The 20,307-nt window shown below is 36.4% G+C and overlaps 1 protein-coding gene, 1 long non-coding RNA gene and 1 other non-coding gene across 19 annotated transcripts; 1 reads left to right on the top strand and 2 right to left on the bottom strand.

Annotated features, from left to right (window-relative positions):
• Positions 1-2,681: 2,681 nt before the first annotated feature.
• LOC110916553 (putative pentatricopeptide repeat-containing protein At1g74580) lies at positions 2,682-5,630 on the top strand. 2 transcript variants are annotated; one of them, XM_022161259.2, is made up of 2 exons: positions 2,682-2,943; positions 3,263-5,630. In XM_022161259.2, the coding sequence occupies exon 2, from the start codon at positions 3,316-3,318 to the stop codon at positions 5,593-5,595; it is 2,280 nt and encodes a 759-aa protein (XP_022016951.1). In that variant the 5' UTR covers positions 2,682-2,943; positions 3,263-3,315; the 3' UTR covers positions 5,596-5,630. The 2 variants fall into 2 exon arrangements, with proteins under 2 accessions (XP_022016951.1, XP_022016950.1); XM_022161258.2 differs by having other exon boundaries at positions 3,257-5,630.
• A 5,859-nt stretch (positions 5,631-11,489) lies between these two features.
• On the bottom strand, positions 11,490-17,237 carry LOC110917019. Of its 16 annotated transcripts, none has more exons than XR_004880902.1 (12): positions 17,168-17,237; positions 16,607-16,675; positions 15,320-15,431; positions 15,143-15,210; positions 14,838-14,917; positions 14,581-14,736; positions 12,851-14,445; positions 12,662-12,742; positions 12,536-12,589; positions 12,169-12,388; positions 11,888-11,959; positions 11,490-11,809 (listed from the first exon to the last, which is right to left on the bottom strand). It is a non-coding gene; the product is annotated as an uncharacterized LOC110917019 (long non-coding RNA). The 16 variants fall into 16 exon arrangements; XR_004880904.1 differs by having other exon boundaries at positions 12,667-12,742; XR_004880905.1 differs by having other exon boundaries at positions 12,856-14,445.
• A 2,606-nt stretch (positions 17,238-19,843) lies between these two features.
• LOC118487752 lies at positions 19,844-19,950 on the bottom strand. Its single transcript, XR_004882695.1, has one exon. It is a non-coding gene; the product is annotated as a small nucleolar RNA R71 (small nucleolar RNA).
• Between the last annotated feature and the right edge of the window lie 357 nt (positions 19,951-20,307).

Genomic DNA, 20,307 nt, shown 5'->3' with positions numbered 1-20,307 from the left:
CTTACATGGCCTGATAAAGCCCCTAGGGGGCTCCAACCACACCCTCCAGCCTAATAGAAAAATTAACTTAGTTAGTGGTTGGATGAAAATTTATAAAAATTATGCGACAAAGCTATTATTTTTTTCATATAAAAATTGCATGTATATTCTTTTTTATTATATATGTAACAAAATTAATTAAATAAAAGAAATTTAAAAGAGTTTGAGTAAATTGCCAAAATTGTCCTTGTAGTTTTATATTTGCCAGTTTCATCCAAATATCCTCAACTTAACAGAAAAAATAAACTAAGTTAGTGGTTTGAATGAAAATAGCAAAAAGTTACAAACGTTGGGGGCAGTTTGGTACAAAAGTGTCATTTTGGACGAAAATGGCAAACCTGCCCAAACCTCAAGGACGATTTTAGCAATTAGCTCTAAATAAAATATAAAACTAAAAGCACTAATGAACAATCAAACACAAACAAACACGTTACCGAACGTTTACGAACATAAATGAACAAAATTTCTTGTTCGTGTTGTTTGTTTAATAAATGAGCGAATTCGAACAAACTTCCCGCCGAACAATTTACGAACTGTTCGTCAAACGTTTGGTTCGTTTGCAACCTCATCCGAAACTACCGTTGTTTTTCTAGTTTAATTATCTACAGCCTGCAGGTTTCACATTCTGTTGTGGGCCTCAGCTAACTTTTAAATGCAACCCAAATCATTTTTTAAATGCAGCCCAATATGATATTTTTGGAGTCCACTTGCACCACCTAGCTACAAAGTACAAATAGTGTTTTTTAATACCCTGTTACCAGTATGGAACCGGCACCAAGTATTATTGGTATTGGAAATCGAGTATTGAAAGAAACCACACATTATGTACCCGGGTAGGGTATGATCGGTTTCAGGTATCACTGGGTATTGGTTTAAAAAGGTTTTTTTTCTTATTATTTTACACAGAAGTAAATTCATTTAAAAATTAAATTTGGTTTGTAATTTGTAAAAATAATTAAAATAAATTACAATAACATAATTCCACTCAAGTACAAATTATTTGCTTTATAATATGCATTTTTATAAACTTAAATATAAAAGTTGTAAAGTAAACATAAAAACATACTTTAAAATTCAGGTATTCTACCAGGTATTAACAAACCCGGTATCGGGTATAGGACATAACCGGTTCCAGGTATAAATCAGGTACGGTTTCGGATATGAGTATTGAGCTCAAAGTATATACCTTATCCATAGAGGTGGCAATCTTGACCCAAAGGCTTTCAAGTGGGTTAGTTTGGGTTGCTTTTAAAATTATATGGGTAAGATATTTTAACTAAACGGGTCACAACGGGTCAATTGAAATTTCATCTTGTTATTTTCGGGTCAAAGCGGGTTGACAACTTTAAAGAAATGGGTCGATGTGGGTTAGCACCTTAAAGAAACGGGTTAGATTTCGGATCAGAATGGGTTTCGAGCCGGCACAAGTATCCGCACAAGACGGGTTACGGCACGAAATAGGTTTTGGATCGGAACGGTTTCAGTTCGAATTGAGTTTCGGACCGAGACGGGTTTTGGCACGCGGCTTGTTTTGGATCGGAACGGGTCGGTTCGGATCGGGTTCAGACCGACACGGGTTTCCGTATGGGACGGGTTTCGGATCGCAACGAGTTTTAGGCCACATGAGTTTCCGCACGGGACGGGTTTAGGCCGACACGAGTTTCCGCACGAGATGGATTTCGGATCGCAACGAGTTTTCGCACGGGACGGATTTCAGATCGCAATGGGTTTTAGGCCGACACGAGTTTCCGCACGGGACGGATTTTGGATCGCAACGGGTTTTAGGCCGACACGAGATTCGGCACGGGACGGGTTTTAGGCCGACACAAGTTTCCGCACGGGACAGCTTTCGGATCTCAACAGGAGGTTTTAGGTCGACATGGGTTTCCGCACGGAACGGGTTTCGGATCGCAACGGGTTTTAGGTCGACACGAGTTTCCACACGGGACAGGTTTTAGGCCAACACGAGTTTCCACACGGGACAGGTTTCGGATTGCAACCGGTTTTAGGCCGACACGAGTTTCTGCACAGGACGGGTTTCGGATCGCAACGGGTTTCAGGCCGACACGGTTTCAATATTTTCAATTTTTTTTGTTTCGTTTCACTTCGGTTTCACAACTTGTAATTGTAGGAAAATGTGAATTGTTGTGAAATCAATTGAACTGAGTATTGCACAGTCAACTGTGAACAATTAAATCATCGAACACAACGCATATGTGTAGACATATAATGGAATTTCACTGTATAGGCCTATAGAATCGTTTTGAAATCAAATGACATCTGTATAACAACTAAGCAACTAAGCATGTAATAACAGTATTTACGGGCCGTATAAACACCAAAGTTATATTGTAAAAAAAAAAAAAGCAAAACCTGACCCGACCCGACCCGAAACCCGTTCTGACCCGGACCCATTCTGACGCGGACCCGTTCCGACCCGGACCCGTTCTGATCCGGACCCGTTTCAACCCGAACCAAAACAACCCTTTTTTATAATTGACCCGTTTTGACCCGAACCCGCTTTGACCCGAATCCGTTTTGACCCATGACCCAACCCGGCCCGACCCGACCCGTTTGCCAGGTCTACTTATCCATACCCTACGTGTACAGTTACGAGTATAAAATACATGGGTGGGGTTTTTTGGGGGTCTGGTTCCGGTTCCGTTTTCTTGCGTTGTATAAATGTTTGGTTTGGTCTAAACGGCAAATACAAACTAAACGTATAAATTTGTTTTGCTTTGACGAATTTATTTTGCATATCCTCCTCACACCAATAAAATCGTTTATCAAACCCAACGGTTATTCTGCATCAGTACGCCCTTGATCACAATCTCCAAAACCATTTGCTACTCCAATCGCAGCTAGGCGATGATTAGTGCTCCAATTTCACTTCACAATGACCAGGTAACAGTTGTAATGTCTTCATGTTTTATGGGGAGAGTTGTGCACGTAAGGTGTTCGATCAAAGTCCTGATTGAGGATTTTGAGCTTAATTGTCAAAAAAACCCTCACCCTTGCTGACTAATCTTGCTTTTTATTCTTAAATATTGAATCTTGCTGTTGTTTGATGCATTATATGTTTTCTTGTTTAAACAGTTATAGATTTTGTGGTGAGTCCTTTTTGTTTTAGTTGGTTACAATATCATTTTCCTTGTGTTGTTATTCACCACCAAGTGTTGGACGTTTTGTCTCAATGAATTTACTTTCTTTGTCACAGATGTAGCAAACCATGAAGAAGATGATTCTGCACCCAATGAGCTAATTCAAATCCCACCAATGAGTCGCAATCTACTCACGAAACATGTAGCCACTGTTCTAAAACACCAAAAAGACCCAATCAAAGCCCTACAAATCTTCAATTCCGTCAAAACCAAAGATGGGTTCACTCACAATCTCACAACCTACAACTCTATAATCCAAAACCTCGCCAACCACAGTGAGTTTGCAGCAATGGAAGACATGTTCAAACAAATGAGATCCCACATCGATAACCGATTACTAGAACAAGCTTACATATTCGCCATGAAAAGTTACGGCAGAAACGGAAAGATTCAAGAAGCTGTTAACGTTTTCGAACGTATGGATTTCTATAACTGTGATCCGGGAGTTCATTCGTATAACGCGATCATGAACATATTGGTTGAGTTTGGGTACTTTGATCAAGCGCATAAGGTTTATATGCGGATGAAAGATAGAGGAATTGTTCCTGATGTTTATACTTTTACGATCCGGATCAAGTCGTTTTGTAGACGGAAACGTTCGGTTGCTGCGGTTAGGCTTTTGAACAACATGAATGCGTTCGGATGTGAGTTTAATCCGGTTGCGTATTGTACGGTGATCGCTGGGTTGTACGAAGAAGGTAATCAAGCGGATGCACGTAAGGTGTTTGATGAAATGCTTGAGAGAACTATTTTTCCGAATGTTGTTACTTTTAATAAGCTTTTGCATACCCTTTCCAAGATGGGAGATGTTGGAGAAAGCGAGAGGCTGTTTGGCAAGGTGTTGAAACGGGGTTTGTCGCCGAACGTTTACACGATTAACATCTTTGTTCAAGGTTTGTGTAAAACGAAACGGATCACCGAGGCTGTAAGAATGTTCGACTGTGCGAATAGAGATAATTTAACGCCCGACGTTGTGACGTTTAACACAGTTATACGCGGTTTATGCAAGAACTCGAAGGTAGTCGAGGCCGAACAGTGGTTGAAAAACATGATCAATCAGGGGCTCGAGCCTGACGATTTCACATATAACACAATCATCGACGGTTTTTGCAAACTTGGCATGATGGAAAACGCGTGCAAGATTTTAAACGATGCGGTTTTCAAGGGGTTTAAACCGGATAAGTTTACTTATTGCTCGTTGATCTACGGATCTTGCGAAGACGGTGATATAGATAGGGCAATGGGTGCTTTTCGAGACGGTTTGCGTAAAGGTGTGGAGCCCACGACATTCATGTACAACACTTTGATCAAAGGTTTATCCAAACAGGGGCTTATTATACAAGCAATGGAGCTCATGGAAGAAATGCCGAAAAATGGATGTTATCCCGATATATGGACGTATAACCTACTGATCGACGGGCTATGCAAGATGGGTTGCGTGTCGGATGCGAGTATCTTAATGGATAATGCATTGGCTAAAGGTTTCATCCCCGATATTTACACGTTTAATACCATGATTGACGGTTACTGTAAGCAGTTAAAGATGAACGACGCGATTGAAGTTATGAACAACATGTGGGATTATAACGTGCCCTCCGACGCGATCACGTATAACACAGTGTTAAACGGGCTTTGTAAGACATCAAGATTTGAAGATGTGATTGGAACGTTTCGGGAAATGGTGGACAAGGGTTTTGTTCCGAACGTGATTACTTACAACTCGTTGATTGAAAGCCTATGTAAAGGTCGAAAATTAGAAAACGCGATTGAAATCTTTAGAGAAATGGAGAAAAGCGGTGTAATTCCGGATGAAGTTAGCTATGCTACATTGATCAATGGATTTTGCGAGAATGGAGATGTTGAACGTGCGTATGAGCTGTTTCGAGAACAAAACCGACATCATATTTCGCACACGACTCCCACTTTCAATATTATGATCAAAGGTTTTAGTGAGAAGCAAAAGATGGATATCGCACACAACCTGTTCGATGAAATGCCTGACCAATGCTGCACACCAGATGACTACACATTCCGCTGCATGATTGATGGGTTTTGCAAAACCGGAGATGTTGATGCGGGTTACAAGTTTCTTCTTGAGAAAATTAAACGTGGGTTCATACCGACACTTGCGACATTCGGGCAGGTGATAAATTGTCTGTGTGTGAAGCACAGGGTGGATGAAGCGGTTGGTATTGTTCGCATCATGGTGGGTAAAGATGTAGTCCCGGTTGCCGTAAAGACGATATTTGAAGCAGATAAAAGGGTGGTGGCAGCTCCAAAGATTGTTGTGGAAGACTTGTTAAGGAAGAGTCATATTACTTATTATGCATATGAACTTTTGTATGATGGTGTAAGAGATAAGAAACTTTTAAAGAAAAAGGTTCAAATACCATGAATTAGTAATCCAAAAAGTGTCATTAAACTTTGTCATTTGAGATCTCATTCAACAATTGAAATAATGAGAACCAACAAATCATGACAAATGAGGGACGATCGCGATTCATGAAGTAGAATGTCATGAAATAATGAGAACCAACAAATCATGACAAACGTCACTGAATCTGGTTTGGTTCGGATTTCTTCATGAGTTCATACACTCGTAATCCTTGTAATTCATATCCGTGTTGAGCATAGTTGTTAATCATCGCGGTCCACCTGATTACATTAGGTTCTGTTATCTGATTAAACCCTTTTAAACCATAATCAAAATTTCCATATTTTGAGTACATCATGACCAGTGAATAGCCAACATACCCATTTTGTGCATAACCCCAAACCAACAAAGAACATGATGTTTGATCTTTTACCGGCATCAAATTAAACATCTTTTATTCCTTTTCATTGATTTCAAATCACAAAAGAGTAAATTACGATTTTGGCCCCTGTGGTTATACACTTTTACCCTTTTAACCCAAAAGAATTTTTTATCATCTGAGCCCCCAACGTCTTTTTTTCTAACCCTTTTGGGCCCCTAACACTAACATTATCCATTAAATTTTAGGGGCCAAAATGGTTTAAAAAAAAATACGTTGGGGACTCATATGTTAAAAAAATTCTTTTTTTAGGCTAAAAGGGTAAAAGTGATATAACCAGAGTAGCCAAAATCGTAATTTACTCAATCACAAAATGTTGAATGTTGGAAATTTAGTAAAAATGAGTTTTTCACTAAATATTTTGGACATCAACAATATTTATATATGTGTCGTATAAATAATTATTTATGGGTTTGTGTTCAAACTATGTCCAAATAGAGCTAATAAGATGAATGAGATATCGAAGCTTGAAGTTGTATGTTTGGAACAAACAAAGATGAGAAAAATGGATTGAGATTTGTCACCTTATCCCACATAGGTGGAATGACAAAACTCAAAGTGATATATAAGGAGGAGCACTCCTTGTAAATTGTTTTCCTTAAAGGCAAACACTAGTGGGGACCAAAGGGTGCGCCCCACCCGCACATATGCACGCGTGGCTAGGCTATAAGCCCAATGTGGTGCGCTTTGAACTTCGCACGCCGCCATTGTATTTTTGCCCATGAGTGCGTGGTCAGATACATGGCGGGTCCGCGTATGGCGCACATTTGGGTGGCGTAGGTGGACGCCATGGCATGGCACATGACGATGCGGCACAAGCTTCTTAGGCGCATGCGCACGTCATTGGGTATGGCGAAGACTGCAAATGGCGCACGAGTTTGGATGGCGCATGATCAGGTGGCGTCCCGGTATGCGTAGTGGCATCCGTGTGGCGTGCGACTTAGTTAAGTCAGTCAATCCGGTCTTCACTAGTTACTAGAATGTAATGAATTGATATGACGGTTTCATTTGACCACATCAATTCCATTTTATTGCAAATCAATATTGTTTATTACTAGATTGATGATCTTGTTAATTACAATATTAATGGTACATTTTATTACAAATTAATATTGTTTATTACTAGATTGATGATCTTGTTAATTACAATATTAATGGTTAATATGTTTCATCTTTTGTAAGTATACACATATATGAACGTTAGGTTCATATTGCATGAGAAATACTAGAGAATCTCAATAACTCAAAAGTGCTAGAAACAAGTTTCTGTCACATTGAGAGGAGAACTCTCAAACTAAACAACTTCACATTTTTCTATTAAATTAGAACACCATTATACCCGGTGGAATCTTGGGCGTGAGAGCCATCTCTGATAGTACACATACTGTTCCGGTTGTTGTACCCTGGGAGACAAAACCGTCTGAGAGGAGGCGCGAAATCTGTTTTAAGGGAAGCGTGTTGAACACGTGCCTCAGCCAAAACCGTCAACAATTTTGCTTGTTTTGCAGCGGAGTTTCGATCTGGAAGGTGCGTTTGAAGTTACCAAAGGCGCTTGCTTGAATCAAGATTGGTACAATTATATTGTATTTTATATTCGTTTATTTAATTTTTCTAACCGGTATTGTACTAGTCGAATTTCCCACAAATAACGAGAGTCTTGTTATTATATATTTTGTAATATATTTTATTAAAAAGTGAACCTAGTTCCTACAATCTTAAAACAGACTTTCGTGATGATTGTTACTACAATTTTTAAATCCCTTCTCTACAAGGATTTAGGTTCACGAAAGTTAAAATTTTAATTGAGATTTTGCTAAAATCTTATAAATTTTTTGGGAAATATTTATTTAGTACAATGAGTCGGATTAATTTTGATGATTGGAGTACAATCTTTAATCCGAATACCGTGCTATAAAACCGTACAATTTGATTCAAGATTGTTTGGAGTTCATGGGTTTTGTTCGTGTTTAGATAAACTGAACCATATACAAAATAATATGTATTTCAATATGTTTTGAAATACTAAATTTTCTAATGAGCGCATTAGAAAATTTTATTTTGTAACCCCTTTCAAATTAAATGTTTGTAACGTTTAATTTATTTATAATAAGCTTTTAGTAACCATAATTGAGAGATTAATGTTGGTCTTTAAAAGTCTTGAAATTTTTATATTTTCCAATGAGCATATTAGAAAGTAATTATTTTATAAATTAACTAGTTTTAATCTTTTCTAACGAGCGTGTTAGAAACGTTGTTGGAAGAATAACAAGATTAGAACTTTTTATCTCTAACGAGCGTGTTAGAATTTTATAGAATAATAAGTTTTAATATCATCATTTATATCTAATGAGCGTGTTAGATACGATGATTGTGTAAAACAAACTTGTTAAAAGACGATTAGATTTTCTAGCGAGCGTGCTAGAAAATATACGTGTAGAATTTCTAACGAGCATGTTAGAAAAGATTATTATTTCAAATAATTACCGACGGGCGTGTTGGAGACAATTATTTTGGATAATAAACCTTGTAACGGTTTCGTCTAAACTATTAAATTTCTAACGAGCGAGTTAGAATTGGATTTTTTTCCCCACATATGTTTAAACGATTTTTATTTGTTTATTTCTAATGAGCGTATTAGAAATAGTTTATATTTTTTTATAAACTTTGAAACAAATTTTGTAATCGATTATTTCTAACGAGTGTGTTAGAAATGATTTAAAGAGTTTAATAGTTGTTTATTTTCTAGCGAGCGTGTTAGAAACGATTTAACGACTTTGTCAATTGTTTATTTCTAACAAGCGGGTTAGAAAACGTTTATTTTATATAAACCAAAAACGGCTTATGGCAGTAAATAATCGTTTAATTTTCTAACGGGCATATTAGAATTACTTTATCTTATAACCAACTATTTTAACGATTTGCAATCGTTAATTTCTAACGAGCGGGTGAGAAAGGGTTAACTATGATAAACTATTTAAGATGATTTGTAATCGTTTTATATATTTTCTAACGAGCGTGTTAGAAAAGATTTGTGTTCATTTCTAACAAGCGTGTTAGAAAACGTTCATTTAAATAAACCAAAAGTGAATAATTGTATTCGTTTCATTTCTAACGAGCGCGTTAGAAGCGGTCTACTTTATAACAACCAAATATTTTTGGAATGTTTGTTCAACATTTAAATTCTAATTAGCATATTAGAATTGGTTATCATACAAACCACTCATTTTAACGATTGATGATCGTTATTATCTAACAAGGGATAGAAATGGTTTGAATATGATAAACCATTTATTAAAACGATGTGTATTCGTTTTATTTTCAAACGAGTGAGTTTGAAATTGTTTTATTTATTAAACTATTATAAGGTTTATTGTCTTTATTTGTAATCAAAACATAAATATATAGTTTAATATTAAAACACTTGCAAAAACGAGAAATGTTTTGAACGAATAAAACATGCCTTTGCGAATTATAAATGATTCGATACTTCCACGAGAAGCATAACGTCTTCAACCATATAATGGTCTTGGAAAGACTATTTTGTGAAAAACAACTCGATGTTGTTATAGACATAATAAGTTGCTTAACTACTTGCGAGTGGTTAATTGTAAACAACTTTATATTTTGGACAACTTGTGATTATTCAAGTTTAGAGTTCCAAGATGAGGGAGTACCTCAAAACATGACACCAAACGATATAAATGTGCTTATTTCGGTCAAAGTGTTGAAGATAATAACACTTTGGCATTTGATGTTTAGACATATTTAGTGTATCCGTTTTACTTTTGTCCACTTTTAGTTTATTATAAATGGTAGACTAACATTTATGTTTATTTCACATAAACAAATGGTTTAAATATAATAAAAGATAAATATTTATTTTGGATTACTAAGAATTTGTCAAAAGGATACACATTTTGGTACAAAGTGTAAAAAGTAATTTACACAAACACAATGAGCGGTTTGTGATCATGACTTATTCACAAATCAAACATCAAATGCATAACGGCGTCGTAAGAAACGTGGTGAATGGTTTGAGATGAAATACACGAAAACGAGATATGTCATCTAATGTTGAGAGCATCAACATGGAAATGCACATGTAAGTTTTTCATAGAATATGTTATATGAAAGAAATATATGTTACTATTGTAAATGATTTTAATAAATTTAGAAAATTTATTAATGGAAATTTACAATAGTGATGGACTTGTAGATGTTTCTACCACCATCAGTGTTGTTTAAACTATGTGGAGGCTTGGTCCTCAATTTGGGAGAGTATCCCAATACATGGTATTAATGAAACAACAACGTAAATGTATATATCACTACTAGGTTATTACCCGGGAATGCTTCCCGGGTTGTTTATTTTTATTAGTTAGTAAACATGTTTTTTTTTATTAAAATGTAACATATTATTTCATTAAACTTTTACTCGACGTTGATTAATTGTTAATCTTTCTGTACTAATAAACAAAAATCCTTTTTGTACACGTGTCATTCTCTGGTAATTTCTCACCCTTATTTTTTATTTATCTCTTTTATTAAATAATAATAATAATATTAAACATCAATTTAACTAAATCTATTTATCTCTTTTTTTTTTTATTGATCTCTTTTTTAACTCTAAAATTTCAATCTTTGGCAATTTAAATCTAAAGTTCTAATCTTTGGTATTTTAACCCATTTGATTAATTTGATTTTTCACTTCTAATTCAAAAGTTTTCATCTTTTGCAATTTAACCCCTTTAATTTTTTTATTTTCAACCCAAAGCTTTTCATCTTTTGCAATTTAATCTCAACACTTTTTTTACTTTCAACTTTAGTCTCTTATATACTTTTCATCTTTCATAATTTCTCCGTTTAACGTGTCGTTCTAAATTTCCGACTTAACACGCCGCAACGTGCGTGTGGGGTTCAACGTTTTTTCATCTATTTTTTTCCTGTTTGACATGTACGTCGCAATGCGTCTATTTTTCCCCGTTTGATAGGTCTGTTGTAGCGTGCGAGTCAGAGATCGACTTAGTTATTTTTTTCTCGGTTTTACACACAGGCTCGTGGTCATGAAAGAACATTTGCCTTTCATCTAACATGATATATAACTAATGAATCCCCGCCGCATTGTGGTGGGTGATAATTCTAGTACAATAATAAATTAAAAAATGTCTTCATAGATGTTAACAATAACAACTTAAGTAAATAATGTCATTCAATCATCATAAAATTAATAATAGCATACCACAAAATCATTGAAAAAAACATCTACCGACATCAAATCAATCAAAGCATCAAAGAACGAAACGAAACGCGAATTCAGATTAACATGAATCAAAATAATAAATAATAATCAGATTAACTAAATATGACATATGAAGAAAACCATCGCCATAACCATCATATACCATAATCCTCTTCACCGAAGTTCAAGCCTAACTCATCATGTTTAAAGTTTCCTAATTTTTTCTTCCTAGAATCAAGAAATAATAAGCAAAATGCACATAACAGCCCTTATTTTATATTTATACCTGATTCAATCAGAGCTACCACTTTTTATACAAACACAATGCAACAACCGACCACTATAAACTGTCCAACATTAAACGCCACCGGCCACAACCACAACACCTCGTCGTCTGCCAATCATTACCGATCACCATTACTGACAGAAAAAAAATACAAAGAAGGATGTGGTTTCGTGTTTTAGTATTAAAACTAATCTTTTACAGGCTGTTGAGATTAGTGCAAGAGCTCAGATTCTGAGGTACGTGCCCCTCGAGTTTATTCCCGGCAACATTACTACAATCACACACCATAATTAACTTCCGAAAGAAAAAAACAGAATCAGGTTAAATAATTGGGAATTGCAGAATTTACAGGTCAAACAGGTCGGTGAGTTTTCCAAGCTCCGGTGGAATATGACATGTAAGCTGATTATCATTCAGTTCCCTATATAACAGAAATGCACGCGTTAAAGATTCGTAACATATATATATTATTCTAAGACTGATAATAAGTTAAATGGGTATTTGCATCATTCAGTTGTCATGGGTATTTGCATCATTTTCAGATAGAACTTATAAAAAAATAACGAAAAAAACCAAAATCATCCGACTTATAGTTAAATGGGTCGAGTTAAGGTGATGAAAGGCATTTACCTTAAGTGTTTCCTTTAGCAGTTGCATATCAGATGATTATCGCCTAGGCGAAGACGCTTACAAAGTGAGGGCCCAAGATAAGCAAGGCACACGACATAAACATACCACTTTAGCTGTTTTAGGGTAGTTTATACTTGTTAAAGTCGGTTCCATGCCATTTTTAAATGTTTCAAACCAGCTTTAGATCTTCTTAACAATATACAAATTAGGATGCAAAGGCCTGTTACATTTTACATGAAAGATTCTCTTTATATATTAACATTAAAGTGTAAATACCTAGTTTTAACTCAAACTGACCACAAATGAAATTTATTTTTATTGCAACTTTTTTCATTCCAACATTTATAACTGATCACAAGATGCTGACCTTTGATTTCATTTCTTTACTGGGATCTAATATCCGACCAAGAATATTCAGGATCTGCATTTTTCATAGAATCATTAATACCACAAAATAAACGCATATAAAGGTAAAATACAATATTTGTTATACCATACGAGTTGAACTTTCTGAAGCATCCGAATTCTTCAGTGATCTTATTAACGGCTTCAAAACACCCTCAGCTTGAATTTTCTGGCAAACATCATTGTTGCATTTACACAAAAAAAACGTGCTTATAAATGAAACTATACTCGTAAACTTTGACAAAAAAAAGTTTAATCAGAAAGAAAGAGATTCCACCTAACTGAAAGCCTTTCTAAAGCGCGAATAACGCCTAATCGAATGGGTTCGCTGTCATAATCAAGAAGCCGAAAAAGATTCTTGACGACACCCGCTTCCTTAAACGAAGTCCTCATATGCTAACTAACTGAAGCATCCGCAATAGCCTCTGCCGCTTTTCCAATAACCAATTCTTAATCATTTTCCTTAAAAAAAATTACATATTGGTGTTGGGATAGATCGTTCAGATTGGTTACCGGGCCAGAACAACTTCGGGCCAACTGTGTAGTTAGTGTGGGTTCAAACGGGCCAGGCCAACCGGCCATTGACACCTTATTGTTAATAAACTTATTAAATAAGAATGGTAAAAACTACGTTTCTAAATAATGACTGAAATTTCTAATAAAGCAATTTGTAATGAATAATACCAATTAGAAAATAAGGTTTCTCAACTTCAAGTATTTTCGAAATGTTAGTGCAAATTTATTTTAACGTTAATTTAACGCGTCTTTCAAACCCCTTTTTATTTGCTTCAGGTCCGTATAAATGTGGCACCCTTTAATTATATACTAAACTTTTTACAAGAAAAGGATTTACATGCTATATGTCAGTTTGTGAGCAAACTTGTGAACTCAAATACATAAGTAAAAATCCATTTGTTGTTGGTTTCTTTTCTAAAATATCCAATTTGTAAATTAAAACTTTAGACCATTTAGAGGCAATGTGTGGGGTTTATATTCATATAATGCTTATTACGTTTCCTAAACAACATGTTACCATGGCCTCTTTCCACTTGATTAAAATACCCAAATGTTTTTACAATCATAACCTATACTCCAATTATCCACACATTCAATTCGACCTTTCCTCATATTACAGTAGCATTTGACAACCCCACAATTCTAAAGAATAACAAATTTTCTCATACCAAAAAATTATTTTCTATCCACCAAGGTGAATATGCTAGTTCATTAGACTAATATAATGTACACTCAGCAAGTTGTAAATACAATTTAAAATACTACCAAGGTGAATATGCTAGTGCTTTACACCAACATTTTCCCTAGAAAACAAACATTAGGAAAAAAAATAATAGAGCTCACAGTTTGAAGTAGTTTACTTATGAAGGGTTAATCTGGGTCATGTAATATTCCTAAAGGCCAAACTTGTAGAAAATTGCCTAAACATAACTTTAATGCATACATAACTCCTGAATTGATTTAAATAGATTATCAATGTAACTATTCTAGGTTGTTGATTATTTTTAAAATTTTAAAATAGACAAAAGTATTTTTGGTCAAACCAAACCAGCCCATTTCAACATAGATGAAGGAACTGTAAAAATGGTAAAAAATATTTTGGGTCAAACTTAAACAACTCGTTTTAACAAAGATGAACGATCAAATCATGGTTTATGAGCTATTACCTTGTCCAGCTTTAGATTAGGTTCTCTGTTGCTAGCTGGCTTGTCTTCTTGAGCCACATTTAATCATTTTGAACATCAAGATTTGGTGGCTGAATGGGTCCCACGCCATCTTGTCCCCAACAACGTCTTTTATATGATAATACGTATCATCCTTCCTCATTTCTGTATGTAGATGTTGCCTGGTAACACACTTTACATTGGCAAGGATAATTTAGTCATTTTTAGTCCTCTTTATGTCTCATGAAAATTGAAATATTTTATGGTATTACACGTTAACCAGATCGATAAGATCCACTTATTCAACATTTATAAGAAGGGTACTCACATGGTTGACAACTTATATGAGTCATAGTATCAAGTCTTACATGACCTCTAAACATTTGTGGCTCGAAAAGAACGAACAGACAACAACCTAGATGAAAGAAATCTTGCTTTCACGCGAAACGTTCACAAATCACGCCGCTAGTGGTCTCTGCAGCCCCTATACAGCCGTAAACATGTGAGAAACCGTCGGATCTGGACATGGGAGACCGATTAAGAAACATATCACCGGGAGGCAAAATTAAAATGGTTAGAACTTACCTATATTGGAGAATCGACTCGTAATTGCTGATTCAAAAATCATATCGGAAGATCCTTCTTGCCGGAATCACCATGGAACCCTACATAAATCGTATATTTCACAGAGCACATAACAAATCCAACAAAAAGTTAATATCAACACAACTGTAATTGTCATGAACACGTTATCAAGCATGTAATCAATATGGTGAAAAACTCGTATGCTACAGGTTCAAGATCACAGTCATTGACAGCCTGTATCATGTAGAGCCAGAAAAGGTCAGAGAAAATATGAATATATTAAAAACTTTAATTCATAGACATACCTTAGCACATTCCAAATATAACCTCAATGCAAGCTTGGGTACCGGAACCATTGACAAAACTTAATTGTCTGATACAATAAGCCAAAAAAAACATGCATGTGAGCAGGGGCGGACTTATTCATTAGCCAGGGGGTGCGGGCGCCCCCCCTTGAAAAAAAAAGTTAGTGGTACACATACAGTGAAAATTCTTAGCGCCCCCTTGAAATTTTACAATCGCACCCCTTGAGCATTCAAAACCAAACTCACACAACGATCTCAAATAAAACCAAGAGTTGATTCAGATCGTTACCTGGTTACGAATCAAGAATATAACAGAGATTAAAATGTGAGCTAGTTGGAAAGACGGTCATGGGTCACTTACATTTCTAAAAACTAAAAGTGTGTGGTTGTGATCTAGACTTGGTCTCAATGTAGAATGATTCATTAGCGCCTACCAGATTGTGTTATGATTAGAGAAGGAGAAGAAGACATGGGAAGATAAAGGAAATAACATAGAAACATTAAAATTGAAACACAAAGAGCCGAGAGAGAGAGAGAGAGAGAGAGAGAGAGAGAGAGATAGCTAAGAGAAGTAGCAGGTGAAGGAATTGGTGGAAAATGAAATATCAAATGAATGCTTACCAAAAGATGACTCAATAAACTATAATCTTGGAAGTCAGTTACAATTTGAAAAGGAAAATTGATCGTCTTTATGATCATTAAAATATCAAATTGGTTGTAAATGGCATTTTAAAACTTCCATTTATACTAAACAGTCAAAATACAAAAAAAAAATCAACAAAACAAATGAATTTTCTATATAACTTAGATTATTAGGATTTCCATTTAGGTATGTAGTTTATATATTTAATTTACATCCTAGACTTATTAATATAAATCAAAGTATTAATATATTTATGTGTTATATCGTAATATATAGTTGATTTGTTCTAATTTTCTAATTAAGGTATATCAATTATTTTTTGAAATGATTCTCTAAAAAGATATTCGGTACACAAAACATAAAACAGTAGTTGAGTTTTCACCATATTTTTTGAATTCTAAGAATTTTGATACTCAAGCAAGCAAAAATAAAAATATGAGTTTTTGAAGAAAATTAACTTATAGGTAAGAATTTTTGCCTCCGACCCGACCCGAGTCGGACCGGAAAAAATTATTGTATAGCAATAAATAAATGAACCTTACAAAAAATCCGCACCCCATGAAAAAAATTTCTGGGTCCGCCACTGCATGTGAGAATCATAATTTGACAATTCTAAAAGCTTTGAAGTTTTAGTTCTCCGTTGCTCTTGGTTTTTAATGTTGATGCTAGAAAAAAATGAAGAGTTAAAGTTCATTACATGAAAATGGTATTTCCTATGAAATTTAAATTCAATCACGGGTCTAAATGCAATCACGAAACTAAAAACTAATTGTTCCTAGTGAGATGAAAACACACTTGATCTAATGTAGAAGATACCATACCACAACCTCACCAATCGCAGCCTATCTCTTCGTCGTCATCCATTGTCGTCCTCGCCTCCACCTGACCCACTGCATGCCCACAGAAAAAAAATGTAATAATAGTAATTAATAACCTCCGGTTATAAAAAAAAATTGAGGTTTCAAGGTTTAAAGCACCTAGGCCTTAAAAGTTAATACTTTTTCTCATAAAATGTTAAAGTTTTTTGGTACTGAAATCTATAGAGCAACAAAAATTCATATTCACTATCAAGAAAATCTGAATAATGCCTCAAAAATATAGGATTTCCATAAACTGGTTTTAGAAATCAAGTTTGACAAACACACTATATACACTCAACGTATTTTAAGTACATATGCATTCTTTATTCCCAAATTCAAAGGGTGGTTGATATCAAGAAGCAAAGGCTTAGAAAAGTATTATATCTTAAATTCTTTTACACATTAAGAAACTCATAATTAAGAACCCTAAACGCCAAACAACATCTCAAACGAAACAAACAGATTACCAAACAACAATCAGCGAATTGAATCAATTGATTCGATCAACGAATAGAAACATACCTACACAACAATCAACGAACTGAATCACCATCGTTGCCCCCGGAACCTGACACCAGTGACCGTTTGGTGCATTAAGAAGATAGATGTAGATTGATGTGTGTAAAATGCAACATATAAAACACATCAATTAAGGCATAAAACTAACCCTTTTTTAGTACTAATGTTGGAAAAAGAGTGTTTTTGTCTTCCTTTTGAATTTTCAGGATGAAATGAGCTCAAAATCACAAAAGAAGCAAAAAGACCACTAATTCTACCATAAATACAAGAAAAGGAACAAAAGTAGACTGCCCGGACCCTCAACGGCACCTCCCAAAGCAAAAAGTAAGAAACAGAGTCTGAACACGCCCCGTGTCCAGCGAACACGGGGGCGTGCCCAGGAAGCAGCAGAAAAGACAAACCAGTAGAAGCTTCCATTGCCCACCACGGGGCCGTGTCCAGCGAGCACGGGGGCGTGGTGAAAGTACAGCAGGCGCATTAATTGTAATTCGCAATTACAATTAATGAGGAGAGAGAGTGTCAGGCGGGCACGGGGCCGTGTCCAGCGGACACGGGGCCGTGTCCAGCCTTCTGTTCAGCCTATAAATAGAAGAGCTTGGCTTCATTCTCTCTCATCCCTTGGCACGCCACCTCTCTCACACTTCATCCACCACCCACCACCACCATAACACCATCATCCACCACCATCATCCATTGTCCATCATAGAGTGTGTGAGTCGTCTCGGGATCCAAGATTGATCGTAAGAGTTCTTGACAATCAAGGCCATGTTTGCCTAAGTCTCTTACATCACTTGGTGAAGACAAGTGTTTAGTATAATACTTTTTATTTTTAATCTTTTGCACTTTTTATTTGGTTTTGTATTAATGACTTTAATAACTAGTTACTTATGTTGAAGGTGATCTTTCCTTATCATTTGTCCGTGGTGTCTTGGCGTTATTTTACTGTCTATATAAAATAAAAGATTTTCACCATTCATATCTCCACGGTCTATATGGAGGTATGTTGGCTACCTGGTCGGGGGTTAAGGGAACGGTTTGGTAAGGGTCTTGCCCTTGTTCAGCGTTTAGAGGTCCTGCTTGGGACCTGGGTCAAATTTAGTAGGATCTCCTTCAATGCCCATAGGTATTGGATGGCGGGGATCCAAACTCTTTGACCCCCTCATAAGTTAACTACTATTAATACTATAACCCGGTTATTTAGGACTGTATCCCTGCTGACTCAGACTACTTAGCCGAGGGTAACGTCACCGCCAGAAGCGGGGCCTACCACAATTTGCATTAATAACTTAATTCATTATCTTTCAATAATCCGACCCTTTAGGATTGTATCCTTGCTGACTCAAACTACTGGGTTGAGGGTAACGTCACCTTCAAAAGAGGGGCCTACTACAATAACTAAGATAATCTCTTAAACAAGTGCAAAAGTGCGAAAATAATCAAAGGTTATACTAATACACGTGTCGGATCCAAGTGATTCATCTTGTCTATCTGTTTTTATTTTATTTTTATTTTCAGCATTTAGTTAGTTTTTATTTTTCTTAGTTTAAAACATTTTTCTAACTTTTTGATTTGATTAGACGTTGAGGATAAACCGGTATTAAAAGCTCTTGTGTCCTTGGACGACCTCGGTATCTTACCAACACTATACTACGTCCACGATGGGTGCACTTGCCCATATGTGTGTTTAGTGTTAGTAAATATCGTGTTTTATAAATTTAAAACTTGGCTAAAAGTGTAAAAAGGGCTTAAATATATATCAAAATTATATACACACCGACACACATCAAGTTTTTGGCGCCGTTGCCGGGGACACAAGGATTTTAAGAAAGTTAGGAATCAACGGCCTAATCATATTTTTATTTTTCTTTAATTTTTTAGGATTTATTCTTAGATTTTTAGCTTCTGCAGAGCTCAGCACGGGGCCGTGCCTGGTCGGACACGGGCCGTGCTCAGCAAAGTTACTGGCAGTTTTTGTTTTTCAAGTTACAGAAGGCTGACCACGGGGCCGTGCCGGTGCAACACGGGGCCGTGTCCAACTTCCAGTAACTGGGATCTGGAAAATAATCACTGTATTTCCGACCACGGGGCCGTGTTCGCTCAACACGGGGCCGTGGTGAACCTTCTGACCGACATTCTTTTTTGTTTTTATTGCAGGACTTGGAACCCGACACCATCCTCACGTAGTGTATGAGCTCCAGTTCCAATAAAGACATAAAAGAACCGCTAGAAGAACCCGAACGCTTTCTCAGAAAAAGGTTAAAAGCCAAAAACCAAGAGAAGGTTTCGGGTGATCCACCCCCAATGGCGGACCAACGCACCCTTATGGATTATCTACGGCCCACCGTAGGTAATCTAGGCGCCGCTATCAATGCTCCGAATGTCGAAGCCAATAACTTCGAGCTTCGACCGCATTTGATACAAATGCTCCAAAACTCCGCAACCTTCCACGGGCTTGCGGACGAGGATCCTCATCTACATATAACTAATTTCTTAGAAATATGTGATACCTTTCGGATCAATGGAGCATCAAACGGCGCCATACGCCTCCGTATGTTTCCGTTCTCACTAAAAGACCGAGCGAAAGCTTGGCTCAACACCCTCCCAGCTGGATCGGTAAACACCTGGGATGAACTAGCCCAAAAGTTTCTATATAAGTATTTCCCTCCTTCTAAAACTGCTAAATTAATGGCTGAAATTAACACATACTCACAAGAGGACGGGGAATCCTTATATGAAACATGGGAAAGGTTCAAGGAGCTATTACGCAAGTGTCCCCATCATGGCCTCGCAATATGGCAACAAGTATCCACTTTCTACAATGGATTGTTGCCACACACTAGGCAGACACTTGATTCTAGCTCCGGGGGACTTTTAGGTAATCGACGCCCACACGAAATATATAATCAGATTGAGGAAATTGCTCAAACCAATTTTCAATGGCACACTCCCCGGGGAAATAAGTCTATCGCCCCGGGCGCCCATAAGGTCGACGAAAGCACCTCTTTACAAGCCCAAATCGAGGCCCTTTCTTCAAAAATAAAAAAAATTAGAAATGACAAAAACAGTCTCGGTTATGGCTTGTGAAGGGTGTGGTGGGTCACATGAAAATTGGAGTTGCATGAAAGAAACGGACGATCAACAAG

This window comes from Helianthus annuus, chromosome 15, assembly GCF_002127325.2.
Source record: "Helianthus annuus cultivar XRQ/B chromosome 15, HanXRQr2.0-SUNRISE, whole genome shotgun sequence".
NCBI classification, from domain to species: domain Eukaryota; kingdom Viridiplantae; phylum Streptophyta; class Magnoliopsida; order Asterales; family Asteraceae; genus Helianthus; species Helianthus annuus.
Note: the sequence above shows the minus strand (reverse complement) of the source record. Positions and strands in the feature narration are given on the sequence as shown.